Raw genomic sequence first — 16,836 nt, forward strand, 5'->3', positions numbered from 1 at the left:
CTATCATGGGGGTTCCATTATCACTGGGGAGGGCAGCTTATATATTTGTTAGCAAGCAGTGTAACTATATTTCCTTTGCCAGGCCGACCCTCTTCAGTTTCCCATCTGCATCAAGTTATGGCAATGTCAGGAAAGAGAAAGACGCAAATCAAAATGATGGTCAACGTCGTTGACGAGTAAGTGAATGTGCCGTTACAAAGGAAATACTTTCACATCTGAATACTAAAAAGCCAATTGTCGATGCCGGCGGCGCTTTTTTGAAGCCCATTTCAGCTTATAGGTATATTTATAAATACAGCATGGAAGTTTATTCGTTCTGTGACGTTTAGAAATTTTGACAGATCACAGTGTAATGCATTTGCTTTGTTAAATAGATTAGTAATTTGAATTGCGAGTCAGGGAAAAACTTTGTTTATTGTGACTTGTGTCAACTGGGCTCCTGCCCAGACCTGCTTATTCTTAGAACAAGGCCAGTCGCTAATGACAGCCTCAGCTATGCTTCCCTACTGTACTGTAATAACGTTGCTTTATATTATAGGCTGTGTTAATTGTGTATGTTCAACTACTCCACCATTATCGTCATCCTTGTTTGTTTGTTTTGAAGGCTCACCTTTCAGGCCTCATTTGGTGCTTTTGTTGGTTTGTTCGTATTCAATAACTTTCTCCTCCGAGTTTAATAAGCTTAATCGTTTGTAGGCTAGGTTGAATAAAGAATATTACAGGCCTTTGATCAAGAATTTTGTTTGACTTGGACATCAGAACTCACCTTGACATCAAAATTCAGTACACTTTGACTTTAAACCATAACCACATTCCAGAGCTTAATACTGCATGATTTTCCCATTTTATTGTGGACTTTGAACATTTTTGACGTTCATATCAGGGTAGATCTAAGTAGTAGCTCCTCGGAGGCGATTTCCTTCTAACTTGACACTTTCTACAGTTTTTTGGTTCCTAATTATGGATTTACCTTCAATTTTTAACCTGTAATTAACCCCTGAAGTCCATCCAACAAGGGGTTTCCATACGCGATCATCACAAGACAGGGCACTGGTATATACGTCTGTTTGGAACGGTTCATATCCCGTCTGGCAAGTGCAATAACTTGTTAACATGTGGGTTCTGCCCTCCCCAGGCCAGTACTAAACACAGCGAAGGGCCATTCCATTTGGCCGACAACAAACAAATGCTTAGGGCCAGTATCAGAAGCCCTAAAAGTGTAGAAAAAACCAGTTTCCAAGGTAAAAACAGGCACGGAGCTAATACTTAGAATTACCCATATCAGTAGCAAATTATGTAGTTTTAGAGATAGGCTACTGCCCTTCCCCCTTATATCCTCTAATTATGGGAGACCACAGTGGGAAAGCAGGCTTTTTGGTTTGGGTAAAAAAAAAGTCAAATAAATAAGAATATATTTAACCTAACCTAACCTATGGTGCTGGGTCCTTATCTGGCCTGTGGACTTCCACCTTCCTCCCCCAGAACCCCCACCTAACCTTAATCTATGACACTATAAATTGAATTAATAGGGTTTTGACTTAATCCAACCACACTTAACCCAGGATGCCAATCATTACCTGGGGTGCTTTGTACCCCCATGGACCACTCTACTAACATAACCAAGATCAGCAGATCCATACTTATCAAATGGTTGATGTCACTTTAAGACCATTCAATAAACCATACTCTCCCCCACCCACAAATCCTGCTTTCCCATTGTAGGGTCTTTAAACTACTAATTTGTTAGCATAATGAATGACAGAAGTGTCCAAAATACACTAGAAAAATTTAAAATCAGCCTAAATAATACAAGGAACATGTCTGCATCAAAGAAACCGTGACTAAGAATGGAAGCTGGTTTTGTTCCTACACAAATACAAACTTTTGGCATATGGATTTATCTTGCAGATGCTGGCTGAAACAACTGTTTAACACTGATGGTAGGGGGGAAGCCCCTCCCACTCGTCTGTCTGCACTAAACTTTGCTTTCGGCTGCTGTCATGTGAGGACAGCTCTGTGCTTCTCTGCTCAACTACCATTTGCTTTCTTTTGTTTTGTTTTATGTTGATATATTTTTATGTGATTGTGGTTTGTTATATATATATACAAACTTCTCAATCACTTTAGCACTTTTTGAAGTGGAAAACGCTGGGTTAGGCACTGCCCAGTGTAGGACAGACCATATTTTGGTTTCTCTCCTCTTTAGGTTGATCTTTATTATTGTATGTCACACCATGGCATGAGTGTAAATAAAACAATCTAACCTGACTTCTTTTTTCAGGTGTTATGGAGGCTGAGGGCCTTAGAGAGTTATGTGCCTCTCTAGGCCTCTCGGGAGAGCCGGTGTCTTTTGAACTTACGATCACTCTTAGGCTTGAGGGACTTGCCAGTATCTGCTCTGACCGTGCCTGGGACGACTTACCAGCCACGGTGTTTGCTAGCCATAGGACTGCTCCTACTCCCTTGGCAACCCCTCATCCAGTATCGAGATTGAGTTCCCAGGTACTGCCGTATACATTATCTTTGAGTGATGTTCTCCTCTACAAGCTGTTGCTGAAGGTGCGCTCGGTGAATCCAAGGAGAGGAGGAGAAGGAAGTCATCATCGTTATCTTTGTTTTCTTCATTTTCTTATTTGTCGTTGAGTGCTGGTGCCTCCTCTCCCTTCTTCTTCCAAAGCTAGCAAGCAAGAAAATAGGAAGGTTGCCTTGTGCATGGATGCAACTGCTAACTGGGGTTCTCCAGTATTGACCCTGGTAGCCTGCCTACCTGGAACAGTAGTATTGGGCCTGGTAGACCCCCTACCTGGACCTGCGGTACTGGCCCTGGTACACCCCCTACACGGTCTACCAGTACCAGGCCTGGTCTCTGATAGCGGTACCGTGGTACCTCGGCTCCTGTTGCCGAGTGCGCAGGTGCAATCGCTACCCATGGTTCTTCGAACCCCCGTTGTACCAGTACCAGTCCCAGTAGGTGTCCCACCCTGGCCTTCAGTACCCACCATGGTCTCTCGCTAGTGGTACCACTGTTCCTGTTCTGAGTGCACAGGTGCAACCACTACCTGGGGTTCTTCAGACCCCTGGTGTACTGGCCCCAGTAGGCCCCCTACCAAGGACTTCAGTACCATCCCTTGTCACTCACTAGTGGTACAGCTGCTCCCGTTACTGACCACATGGGTGCAAATACTACTACCTGGGGTTCTTCGGACCCTTGGTGCACTGGTACCAGCTCCAGTAGGCCACCTACCCAGGCTGTTGGTACCATCCCTGGGTCTCACTAGTGGTACAGTGGTACTACTGCTCCTGTTGCTGACCTAAAGGGTGCAATGGCTACCCAGGGTTCTTCAGACCCCTAGTGTACCATTACCAGCCCCCGTGGTCTGCTTACCTGGGCCACCAGTACCAGCCCGCACCAGTACGGGCCCTGCACCAATACTGGCCCTGCACTGGTACTGGCCCCTTGCCAGAACCGGCCTGTGCCGGTATCGACCCTGGTAGCCCATCTACTGGGGTTGGCAAGGGTTCCTGGTCTACAGACCCAGTCCTAGCTTCCAGTGCAAGCTAGTGAAGAAAGGTGAGCAGAGAGCATGCAGGTGCTCCCTCACCCCCCTCCTGCTCTTCAAGAGAGCAGACCAGGGGTCCTGGAACATAGGCTCAGCAACCAGCTCAGTTGCTTGGGCAAGGTGAGAGTGGGTGTCCCCTGTTCAGTCTTCTTCCCTTGTAGAAGCCTTGGATTCTAGTAGATTGAAGCACGCTCACGGGACAACCTGTGCTCATGTTCAGGTGAGCAGGACCACTCTCCAGGACCTGGGTGGACATCACCATCACATCTTGACAACCACCCACGGCCTCGCTTACCTGTCAGGACTTTGGTCTTTGGCAGGCGAGGAGAGGTTGCTTGCTATCTCTCACTTGTTCCCTCCTTCTCAGAATTTTTTTCTGGGAGACAGGAGCCTGACAGGTTTGGGACTTTGGACCAGGAACGTTTTCATTCCCATTCCTACGTTCCTGGTCCTGATTGGCATGGCTGAATAGTTAAGAGATCGCCAGGGGCTCTGGTGAGTGGTTCTCTGCTACAGAGTTGCAGAGGCCTATTGTGGAGATCATTAGAATAATACATCTTTTTAATGAACCTGAGGAAGAGACATTATCTTTTCTTGCTCCGTACATCCCCAGGCAAGAGAATTCTCCCTCCGTCTTCAGTCAATCAGTTATCAACATAACATAGCACAATCAGCAGTTAATACAAAAATCTTGCTCTTTACAACATCTGGGACTTCAATCAATTATCAGCATAACAGCACAATCAACAATTAACAAAAAAATCTACAATACACATGTCTATGGGCATAGTTCCTTCACCATGTTCATAACTCACTGGAAAGCCAACACCTTTGCTAATGTCAAGTGAAAGTAGAATCCCTTTCTAAGGGGAAAGTAAGCCTTACAAAGATTTAAAAATAATTAAACCTTAACAATCCACCCATAATTATGCATCCTCCATTTCACTCTCTCTTCCTTCTCCTCATCTCAGCTCTCTTCCCACGGGCAGGGAGCAGATGTGCCGTTACATGCTGGATCTGGTGGTCGATGCAGGTAAGCACTCAACTAGAGCTTCTGTTCTATTTCCATTCAGGATTATAGAAGCAACCCCACTCCTTCCCCTTGCAAGGAGGGGGAGGGAAGGAGACCATGACAATAAGACAAACCCAATGCTTGTGATTGCCTTAATGTCACTGACTCAAGTTCTTCCTAGCCTACTTTGCATGAACTGACGCTTCCTCTTTCATGCAAAGGGACCCAGAAGTCTGACAATTGACCTCATGTTTCTTACAACCCGATCATTTTGTCAGAGGCAGTTTTCCCTTCCTTGCTCTATCGATCAGGAAGGGAACACGTGTGGTGAACTCCAGTCAGTTCATAGAGACTCACTCAGATTCCTCCCTCCAACCAGTGAGTCTTCATAATGTAAAGGACGACTGTTTGTATGTTGTGTCAGAACAAGTCACAATTTTTTAAAGTAAATTGTATTTTTCCTAACCATACAAACCTGAGGTCCTTTACATTACATTTCATGCCCACCTCATGCCACCCCTCAATCTGAAACCTGGGCCGAAAGGCAAATCAGAATGTTTCCATCCAGGCAGGTGGTACCCCCACCTCCCAGATGGCAGTTAACTGCCTAACCACCTTGTTCAAAAGTTCAACAGTCGTTTCCAGCTCTGCTGAAAGTAATCCTAATGTAAAGGACCTCAGGTTTGTAGGGCTTTCCCCCTACTGTTGGTAGTTAATGACCATGTCTAAAAGTTAAACAGTTGTTCCAGCTCGTGTCTGCAAGCTACTCCTTATGTAAAGACCTCCAGGTTTGTATGTTAGGAAAAATACAAATTACTTTAAAATTTGTTATTGTAGAACTTTTCAACTTGGATGTATTATATTATTTTTATTAAGAGCACATCTACCAACAATTGTTTACCTCTTCATCTATGGAAGCATGATTAGTATAGGAGAGTTTACTGGGGATTGTAGTAGCAGAAAAAGCAAGTATGAGAAAGAGTGAAAAGGCTTTAGACAAATATTCCTGGTATTATTACTTTTACTGAAATTTATAACAGGTTTCAGTACACATGTCTGATACAGTCTTCTATATCTTTCTTATTAGCTGCTTTTCTTGTGCAGGTAGATTGTGGAGTAATTTTCCAGAGGAGCTGGGAAACATTTGAGATTGGGATTTTTGTTTTTTATGAGTCCTGCATTTGCTAGGATGCAACTTTGAAGCGACAATGCTGAGTTGCATCTTACTACAACATTTGATTATGGTAATTCAAAATGAACTTAGTATATGTATAGGCCTAGGTGAGAGGCAGCTACTAGTACCATCTGACTTACAACCTGCTCGACATACAACCACTCGCACTTACAACCATACTTCTGGCAGTGGGGCTGGGCGGGCTGATGCATAAAAGTACGCGCCATATAACAGTTTATCACTGAGTTACTCGGTAAAGCTCCAATCTTGGGAGAGCTCTCTTATCACTCAGGCAGCATCATACAGTCTTAACTGTTTTGTAGACTGAATTGCAAACCGACTTACGTTAAAATCGACTTCCGACATGCAAGCAGGAACCTAACTGTCTTGTAACTTGATGCCTACCTGTACATAATATACATATTGCATAAATGATTAAAATTTATCAGTAAAAGTACATTATGGTAAAAAGATTGAAATAATGATTATACATTACATTACAGCACTATGTAGGTACTATATATAGCAAAGGTTTGATGTTATGCCTTACCAAGTATGTTGGCCACTGTCTAAGGATACATCCATTTTGATTTACAACCGCTTGGTTGGAACAAGCTCAGTTGTAAGTAGGATGGTACTTGTACAGTAATAAGAAACCTATTGGAGACTTTATAAAGTAAATACAGTTCTACACATTTTCAACAGCACTGCTTTCTAAAAAAAAAGCTCTTACAGTATTATAGTATTATGATTATTATAATTACAGTATTATTATTATTATTATTATTATTATTATTATTATTATTATTATTATTATTATTATTACATATATATACTGTATCTTACTACTGAGTCATTATTGTTGTTGTTGTTTTTACTAATATTGTACTTTCAAATGACTAATCTGAGAGAATATTTCAAAGGTTTGCAATCAAGAGATGGGAAATTTTAAATCACGTCCAAAATCTACTTGTTCACAAGAGTTAATGAAGAAAATTCTTGAAAACTATGCTATTCTAGAAGAAAAACTACAGGAAGATTTACAACTTGGTAATGTTGAGGAACTTACAGAGCTACAAAAAATATGTTGGTAAGTCTTCAAAGTTTGTTGATGAGAAAATATTTGATTCATTATTTGTTTCTGCACAAATACAAACCTTTGTTCAATATGTGGGGGATTTAGCTTGCAAACATGAGTTGGAATGGCCACCCAGACTTCTGACAGGGTAGTAAACTACTTAAAGGCAAGGGTAAACCCTACCCACATGTTGGTCTGCACTCCACTTTGATTACAGCCGCGGTCGAGGATAGACGTGTCAGGATTCTCTGCCTGACTTTTGCCGTTTGAAATTGTAATGATGAAACTCGAGTATTCCTTTTCCTTTTATGGTTTTTGACTGTGTTTGTATTGTGATTATTCATACCCATCGGTCAAATAAGCCCTCTTGCAAGGAATTTGGTTCATTTTTACCTTGTTTCATTGGACACATGACTGCGTTTGGTAGTTGCTCAGCAGTTGTATCGTTCCCCAATACAGTGCCTAATAATACAGTATACTGTATACCTTTCAGGTACAGTAGATTTGACCATTTGGAAGTTCCGTGACAGCAAAGTTTATCTTGTTTAGGGTAAACCTGCTGTCACAGCCTTCCTTTGTATTCAGTGACAGAACAGACCATGTAGCCTTGTGCGTTTGATTTGTCTTATCTCTGAGTTCTCTTTCTGTCTCTAAGAGAAAGGAGCGCAATGATCCTTTGCATGGTTTGTTCGCTCCTCGTTTTCCCAGTCTACAGATCAGGTTTATGGGCAGCAGTGAGTTTGGAGTGTGCTTCCTGCTTTTTTATGGTCTGATGACTGTACTGACAGGTAATCACTTCAGTCTCTCTCACCACAATCCTTTGGGATGACGTAGAGAAGGGTTTGCTGGTGATTCAGGGGTGTTCTTGCTGGGGAGCAGTTTCCTTGGCTGGAGAGAGAGAGAGAGAGAGAACATTCTCTTGTGTACTAATGTATGTGTGATAATCATACTAAGAGCCAACTAAACTTGTAATGAAATACTGTACAGTATATCAAGCAGAGCACAAAAGAGAAATGGCAAGTGTGATACCACGCGAAGAAGCACACACACAAACACAGACACTGTAGAGACGGTCAAGTCAACATTGATAAAATGCCACGTAGATGTAAACACACACACACAGGCGGACAAGTAAAGCTTCCGTGACATGATGAGGTGAAAGGAAAAATCATTAATTCCAATAAAACAGAAAATGTCAGCTACTTTTTAAAAGTGTTCTTAAAATGAATTTGCTTTGGACATTCATCATTGAGAAATACCACATATGTACTAAAGATGTAACCTCATGATGTTTTACACAGTTTTCATGATAGTCTTTACTTACCAAACGAATATCATTTTCAGTAGACTGTAATAGGCTAGGCTTTTAAACAAGATTACCAAACTTCTGGGTTATAAAACAGTTCATAACCATCTCTTATAAATAACCACAACTTACCAACCAAAGAACTGACATTAACAACAATGAGTATGACATAAATAAACAAATCAGGAAACAGCTGTTTTGAGGTTTTAGGGATTTTACTTTATTATTAAGTATATAAGTTTACCTTAGTATACCCGTTTTACATTTATTTACAAAAATGAAAAGAATCCTAGTACATAATACATTCATTTCTTTTAGCAACTAAAAACCTCATTCTCCTAATTCTTTCACTAGTAGGCTCAATCAGCTGATTCCTAGAATGTAAACATTAGTCATTGTAAATGGCAGATGATCGGTTTTCTTATACATATTATGATGATGATGTAATAACTTGATAATAATATAGTATAAAACAATTCAGTAAGTAAAATATCAGTGATATTACCGTTACCTGTATCTTAGATACAGCTGTAATAGCCTATTTGACTTGCAAATAGACACTGTGAGTTGACACCTAGCCTTTATTTACCTTGGCGTACGTGCTGTCACTAGTGTACAGTGTAAAATATTTTTAATGTGCCTATGTATTTTTGTTTCTCTCTCTCTCTCTCTCTCTCTCTCTTTCTCTCTCTCTCTCTCTCTCTCTCTCTCTCTCTCTCTCTCTCTCTCTCTCTCTCTCTCTCTTTTAGGGGTAGCTTGATTAGTTTTCACACATAGCTGTAAGCCATATTTGTTCCTGCACATATACAAACCCTCGGTCTTTACATAGGGCATTTAATTTCAGCGCAAGCTGGAGCAGACCATTTAATTTAAAACAAGGTGGATATTGGTAGTTGGCTAGTGACGGAAGGGGAGGAATCCCCTCCATCCAGTTCGTATGGATTCACTTTACTTTTTGGCCGCATCTGAGACAGACATGTCTCTGCTCCAGCATGCTGTTCGACTTAATTCTCTATTTTTCTTTTCGTTTTTGAATGCAATTGACCCCGACCTATTCGCATTCAGGATTTGCAGTGTCACCCATTTGTGGATTTTTCTAAGAGACTTATCACCGAATTATTTGCAAAAAAATTTGGTAATTCACGGATTTTTTCGTCAAGAAATATTCACTAATTACTGTATTTTCATGTTATTTTTGTGGCTAAATACATTTTATATAAAAAATTATTTACTAATTTTCAAACCTTAATATTAATATGAACACAGCAAACTATCAATAAAATGTACAGTATTCTTTTTTCGTTGCATATTAAGTATTAAGGTACTGTATGCTGTACAGTACTTAGCTTCCCAGTGTTTCCCTGTGTACTTTACAAAGAAAATGGGACTGCTTCAATAGTGCATGAGAGAAAATGGATGTACTTGAAAATGGGGGTAATTTGAATAGTTTTCACACTTAGCTGTAAACCATTTATTTTTAAGGGTAATGTTGCAAGATGACTTAGAAATTATATTAAAGTGTTTTAGATGATAGTTTAAGGTATATTCTGTGTAGGATTATAGTTTAAGGTATACATTTGGTGTCTGAACTATTAAAAATAAGCAGTTATAAACATTTTTAGAGAGGGATCTGGTTTTTTAATTATTTAAATAGGCATAAGCATTTTTAGAGGGAGATGTCAAGTATTTGCGGATTTCAGCTACTGTATTTGCGAGTGTTTGTGGTCCCTATCCCTTGTGAATATGGGGCTTGACTGTATATTTTTTATTTTGAGATATTTTGCCTATTTGAAATAATGCAACAAGTTCTATTCTGTTACATTTTGTTATTCTGTCTCTTTCTTGCCGTGTCGTTATGGTACGTAGTTGTTTTCAGCTCGTTTTACCCTATGAGCCTTTCTCTTTAATTCCTTCTCTAACTTGGTTTTGCCTTTTTGATATAACACTAACCCAGCTTGGTCTTAGCCTTGGTGTATGTTCTCATATTCTTTTATATCTCTTTCTATTATGCACCCAAGGAGAGGGGCCTGTCTCTCGCCAGGAGCAAATTTATTCCTGCTTTTTGCTGACGTCGCACACAGCATGAAACATCCCTTGGTAAACTTTGTTTCTACAAGTTGCTCTTATTCAAAGTATGAACTCTGTGAACAGTGTGTGTACATGATAAAGTTAATATCCCTGAATGGAATGTAGTAAATATAATTGTATTATTCAGTAAGTATAATACATTATATATTTACTAAAGGTTTAAGAAAGTGGTGTACAATAACCAAAGATCTAGACGCTTATGATGTGTTGTGGATGGTGTAAAGGTGCCATAAATTTTTGTAGGCCACGCAGAATAATAATAATATTGTAATGCATATTTAAAAAACCCTACACATGTACACACACCCACCCAGGTTTGAACTCTGCAAAAAGCATTGGTGGGGCCTGTTTGTCTGCAGGTGCTGATTGTCTGGTAATTTTTATGTTCAGGTTAAATTGTTGTTTAATCAACTTAACCAGCCACTGCTGGCTGCAAATGACTTGGTTCCCTCTTTAATATCAGTTTTATCACTGGATTGCTCAAACAGGCTTAAGGCTTTCTGCCCTGAAATGGGGTCATCAATAGGAACTCTTCTTTGTCATGTCTTGTATCCAAAGGTTTAGAGCTTTTTCTGTTTTTAACAACGCTTTTTCCACTCTGTTGAGCTAACTGTTATGATCGCAGGAGCAATAGCAAATTCTCTCTGTATGAGTCTTGGGTGTGAGGATTCCACAAAGATCTGGTGCATTAAATGCAGTGTCATTTATGCTAGATTGAGGGAAAGGACAGTTCCCAGCAGTTTTACTTGAGAGAGTATTATTCTCTTTCTCCTGATACTTGTTGTAAGGAATGGTTATAAAAATGTAATGTTTTTTCATGTTTACCTGCATTGCAAAATTGGATACATTTTGTATCAGTTATGTGTTTAATGAGGTTTTATTCTTTATTATGATGTCACATGATCATAAAAAGGTGTATTTATATTAAGTTTGTCAAGTTAATATCCATTCCTTTAAGAAAATAAATCTATGTGTCTTCAGTGTACCAGACACAAATTTAAGTACTACGTTCATTTACCAATGTGGAAGATTAATCACATCACAGTACAGTATTATGTAATTTTATAGACTGCTAAGAAAAATTTTCTGTATCCATATGAGAATAAGAAGCAAAATATTTTTTTGGAACTAGGAGAGTATATGTGGTTCAAACTAGGTTAGTGAGTTTGATGAAAAACTTATCTTAGAAACATTGTTTTTCTAACTTTTATTTTCTTGGTGGTGATGGTTTTACCAATAATACATCCAGTACTTGCTTTTTTGTGATCATTCTCTCTGTATAGTTTATGATTTGAGAGTATTCTGATATATTGTACTAAATATCAGTACGTAAGTGAAACAGGAATCATACCATGTGAATGTTGTATTAAACTATTTCAAATTTTTTATTTGTTTTAGCTCTGGCACTGCAGAACACCTAGCAAATTTATTGACCCCTGAGACAGCCGGAGAGCGATTAAGCAACGGAATGACCCTCCTCCATCTCTGCTGCCTTTCCAGTATCAAACAAAAGCTAGAGGAGCAGAGAGATGTGCAGGAGGAGAAGGATGCAGAAGGAGTTAAAGATGTTGAGGAAGCTCCGTGCGTCCTCCAGCTCATCAAATCACCCAGTGAAAAGCAAAATGGTAGGAAAAGTACCAAGCAGGAAATGAAAGACGACCAAGAGAAATGTAAGCATGACCTGAAATCGTGTAAAAGTAGGGATATCAAGGATCAAGTTCGTCTTTTGCTACGAAAAGGGGCTGATCCATCCATTATAAGTAAACAAGGATTTTCACCACTTCACCTTGCCTCGTATAAGGTTAAATTGCTGTTGTGAATGAACGTTGTAAGGGATTTCAAACTAATCGTTTATTAATTCAACTAATAACCAAAGTAAGTTTGTGTCTTGATGGGCTGTAGTCCAGCACACATGTCAGGTAGACAGAGGTTGTTCTGATGAAAGACAGACCTTCATATATTATGTGTGGGTATCTTTGCTGCAAGCTTGTTTGGTCTTTGAAAATTTTTACAAGGTAGTTACTGGTGTTTGTAGGTGATCAAGTCCCACTCACTCAGCTGGTTTTACCCTCCCTTTTCCACAGCTGCTACTCTGTGGTCATGGGCTTGACTTGGTGTGAAGGTGAAAGTTCCCAGTTTTGTAGATACCCTGAGTATGAGCATGTTTGTAAATGTTTCATGGCAACCCCCTCCCATAACATGAACCTTGTGTCTGTCTGTTCAAGAGATCAGAGGTATGGTCTCCTTCCTTTGCTCTTTCATGACTGGGAAGAGAATACCAGGTGAGCCGGACTACCAGTCAGTTCAGAGAATTACTTGGACTCCTCTCTCCAATAGAAAGTCTACATATGTAAAGACCGAGGGTTTGTATTTGTGTAGGAACAAATTACAAATTTTTAACACAGTTGTATTTTTCCTTACATACAAACCTGAGGTCTTTACATAAAAGGCCCACCTCTTACCACCCCTCATTCTTTTACCTGGCCAATAGGTAAACTGAAGAGATTGAATGCATACCGGTTGGGTGGGCATCATTTCCATCCCTGCCATAGGGAACTGTTACTATAAATGCCTTGCAAAAGTTTAACAGCCGGACTTTCCAGCTTCACCAAAAGTTATCCATATGTAAAGACCTCAGGTTTGTATGTTAGGAAAAATACAGTTTAATTAAAAATTTGTCATTTTTTCCCTAATAAGGAATTTTATCTTATTTAAATTATTATAGCCTTTTAAAGAAAGTAATACATATTGAACATTTGTAAACTTCAGTCAGTTTTTAAGGGTTTATTTCTAAAATTTGCTGCTCATTGTTGGCTAACATTAGGGCCATTATTCCAAGCATGCTTAACAGTTAATGTCACTGTAGTGACTATGAGATTGTCTTACTTTTGGCTAGACATGTGTGCTGAACTTCAGTATGATAAGAGGTAATTTTGATTCTAGTGTGAAGTATAGATGAATCAGCATCTATGAAGTGAGTGTCATATTAGTCTCTTGTTTTGCTTTTGGCCAAATGGTTAGTGAAAACTTGTCCATACAGACCTAAGGACATTTTCTTAAGCTTGTATTGTTGTCTTTGGAAAAATTAATCTGGGTTTTGATGTGTGCAAAATTTACAGCTCGTAGAAATGCTCTACATACCTCTCCACAAAGCAGATTATGGTTCATAGCATTTTCAGAATTGATTTGTAAGATTATGGAGCTTCACACTGAAGGTTGTAGATGTTTGCAGTGGTGAAAATTACATTGAGGAAAATTCTTCACAAAATATTGAAAGCGCAAAAGAATATCCCCTTTGCAGCACTGAAAGAGAATTTTGTATACAAGCACTAAAGGGAAATTGAAAGTATTCATTGTGTGTGTCTGTACCAATGCTAAAGTAATTTATTTAAAACCTAGCTCTTTTCTCAAGTCTGTGATGCAACAGAATGATATGTAGCAGATAGCAAATTTTCTGAAAACATGTCCTTTCCTCAGTGTTCAAGAAAATTTTTAAGATCAGTGATCTATATCCAAATCCACCTCTAAATGTATTCTTTCTTTCCTTAGCAAGGAGTTGACCTGTCCTCTCAGTTAAATTTAGGTCCAGTTTTCAAAATTTTATTGAAAATCATACAATTTTGATGCACAAGCATATGTGTAAATGTATAATCTTCATAGATGGAAATTCTGTTGTCATGCATATGGAAAGAGAGGCACTCATTATAGGGAAAGTAAAATTTGTTTAAACTAATAATTTACCATCAGTCCCTGCTGCATTGCTATGGCCCTGTACTTTTCGTCCTTTTCCTTTGGTGTCATATCACTGCTGTCTGACTTATTTATTTTAAATTTATCATTCAAGAACAAATTCTTCAGTGTTGTGATTTGGTGGTCTCACTAACTAATTGATAATCATTAAAAGTAGTAACAAAACTAAGGATTAAGTCTCAAGTTAAATCTTTAGTTCTAATTTAAACGTACCTGATGTTGACTTTATTTAATTTTTGTACCTCTTATCTTTAATATAATGAAGAGAAGACATTCATGATTTCAGTCCATTTCTGCAACACATTTAGGTCATTAACATTAAATGAAAGACTTTGTCCGTACCTTCAGCGTGGGTCTCTTTGTCTTAATCTTAAGAGCAGATTCTGTTTTCATTTTGATTTTCATTTTGCATGCTGACATGCCAATTTAGGTATAGTATATCATAAGTACAGTTGGCCCTGATTATACAGTTAGTTTGCATTCCATCACATGAGGGAACCATCATATATCAAACTATGTTTTTTATTCAAATAACTGGGTTATGTGCCAAGTGATTTCTATCCAGTCATCCCCTTAGCGTATGTTGATGAGTGTTTGGCCCTAAAAGTGACTGAATGTCTTCTATTGCATTTCACACACTTTACCAGATAGTACAGGCAGTCCTCGCTTATCTGCGGTGTTGGTTAACGGCGATCCAGTTTTACAGCGCTTGGCTAACAACACCACAAACCCGATTTTTGATGACAGTAAGCGATTTTTGGCATTGGTAAGCAGTTTATCGGCGTTGAAAGCAGTTTATTGGCGTTGGTAAGCAGTTTATCGACATTGGGAAACGGTTTATCGGCTCCGATAAGTGGTTAACAGCGCTGAAAGCGGTTTATTGGCACTTACAATGTCGTAAATTCCATTTATTACCATAATTATTAGAGATTTTCAGTTAGCAGCGCTCAGCTGGGAACAGAACCCTGCCATTAACCAGGGGCTGCCTGTTATATAAATACGAAGAAAATAAACTAAGAAAAAACATAGAAATATTTTGCACCTACCAGACTCTATGCCCAGTCCACCTAACCTCTTGAATACAATTAGTTCCACTTATTCACTTCACAGTTGTTCAAAATTCATCTGAAGATTCCCCAGACATTAGAGTACTGCAGGTATCGTCAATTTGTTCATTCATTGCTGAATGAAGTGCAACCATAAATATGGTGGCTAAGTTAGGCGCAAGTTTTTGCACCATGCGTCACTATTTCTCCCAGCCTCGTATCACAGTCCATAGAGTGTGTTTCTCAAAAATCTGATCATTGGAGAGCTTTATTGTGAATTTTGATTAATGAAAATAATTTCCGTTAATCTTACAATGCATGTGTGATATAAACAAGAAATTGTATGTTTTACTTTGCTATATGATAGTTGTACTTATAAAATATGAATTTATTTTGTTTCCTTTCCGGGATTGTGGTTGTATTGACAGTACTCAAGTTATTATTTTCTTTTAGGGTGACGTTGACTTGGTACGCCTATTTCTCGACAGCTGCAATCATTTAGATCACACCGGCGCTGGAAGTTTGACAGCTCTTCACATATCATGTTTAGCTGGTCATTTGGAAGTCACTCAAGCATTAGCTCAGCGGGGTGCCAACATTGAAGCAAGAGATGCTGTCTCTTTTTCTCCTCTGCACATTGCTTGCCTCTTTGGAAATGAATCGGTATATTTGCCTAATAATGTTACCAAGTAATTAACATTTAGTGTATACTTTAGAGCTTTTCTGCCATGTAGTAGTTTGCTGTGATTGGAATATGATCCTATAATGATAATTAGTTATTCTACTGTGGATGATCTCATAAGCTTGGCCCTGTGCTTGAGGATGTTTCATGAAGATGATAATCTTCCCCTTTGTTATCTTTCTTTGTAACAAATGTAATCAACATGATCCGTAGAAACTATTATATTACGTCTTAAGTTTTGCGCTCTTTGTAGCAAAGTGGTGAAGAAGGGATAAGTATATCAGCTGAAAGTGAATTTTTACCTTTAACAGGACTAATCTGACTCTTTGATATCCTTCATGTTCTGGGGTCAGAGAAGCTAGGTTAAAGCAGCATTATCAAAGTGACATTTTTGCAGTAACCAGGATAGCTGTATGCTAACATCCTCTCACCAACAAACCAAGGCTAGGCTTTCTTTCACCATAACAGCTAAGTGAAAAACATCCAGAAACTTATTCTCATCACCAGCCTTAAAGAAAAACACCCAGCTGAATACTTATTCAACACACAATATTTCCATTGTTGCCATTACCACATTTTCCTTTTTTTTCCCCAATATTCCCAACTGCCATACCCCTTACATACGAAAGGATACATTTGCATTATTAGATATATTAGGTACAAACCATTCCTTGCTCTTTGGATGCCCAGCTATTCACAGTACATCCTGATATTAAACAGGATACCCTTGCAAAGACTAGAACTCTTCAACACCTGACCCCTCACTTAAATTGAGATTTAAACTCAATACATCTGGGTTTGAAGGGAATGCACTGTCTTTGCAGATACAAAAGATGCATACTGGCATGCCCCTATTGCTTTTCCCTTCCACCCCTCCTGGAGTTTTGGTTAGGGAAGGAAATATACAGATTCAAAGTCATGCCTTTTGGGTTCAACATTGCCTCAAGAATCTTCACAAAAATTAGCAGCAGTGGTTGTCTGAGAGCTCAGGAAAGAAGGAAGTAAACTGGTGACCTGCCTAAGTGATTGGCTAATCTGGGGAGCCACCAGAGAAAGAGTGTTTATGAAACCTGGGAGTGATAGTTGACAGAATCCAGTCAAAAGGTTTCATGGTAAAATGGAACAAATCCTGCTTTACAC

General features: G+C 39.0%; 1 protein-coding gene across 1 annotated transcript in view; it reads left to right on the top strand.

The window, feature by feature from the left end:
* Positions 1-217: 217 nt before the first annotated feature.
* Positions 218-16,836, top strand: part of LOC136855629 (serine/threonine-protein kinase TNNI3K-like) — a 48,707-nt gene continuing 32,088 nt past the window's right edge. Inside the window, exons 1-4 of the mRNA XM_067132784.1 lie at positions 218-280; positions 6,670-6,836; positions 11,617-12,019; positions 15,468-15,677. Coding sequence (XP_066988885.1) covers positions 6,685-6,836; positions 11,617-12,019; positions 15,468-15,677 — 765 coding nt within the window. The 5' untranslated portion in view covers positions 218-280; positions 6,670-6,684. The remainder of the gene's footprint in view (positions 281-6,669; positions 6,837-11,616; positions 12,020-15,467; positions 15,678-16,836) is intronic.

The sequence above is a fragment of the Macrobrachium rosenbergii genome, chromosome 32, assembly GCF_040412425.1.
Source record: "Macrobrachium rosenbergii isolate ZJJX-2024 chromosome 32, ASM4041242v1, whole genome shotgun sequence".
Classification (NCBI taxonomy): Eukaryota; Metazoa; Arthropoda; class Malacostraca; order Decapoda; family Palaemonidae; genus Macrobrachium; species Macrobrachium rosenbergii.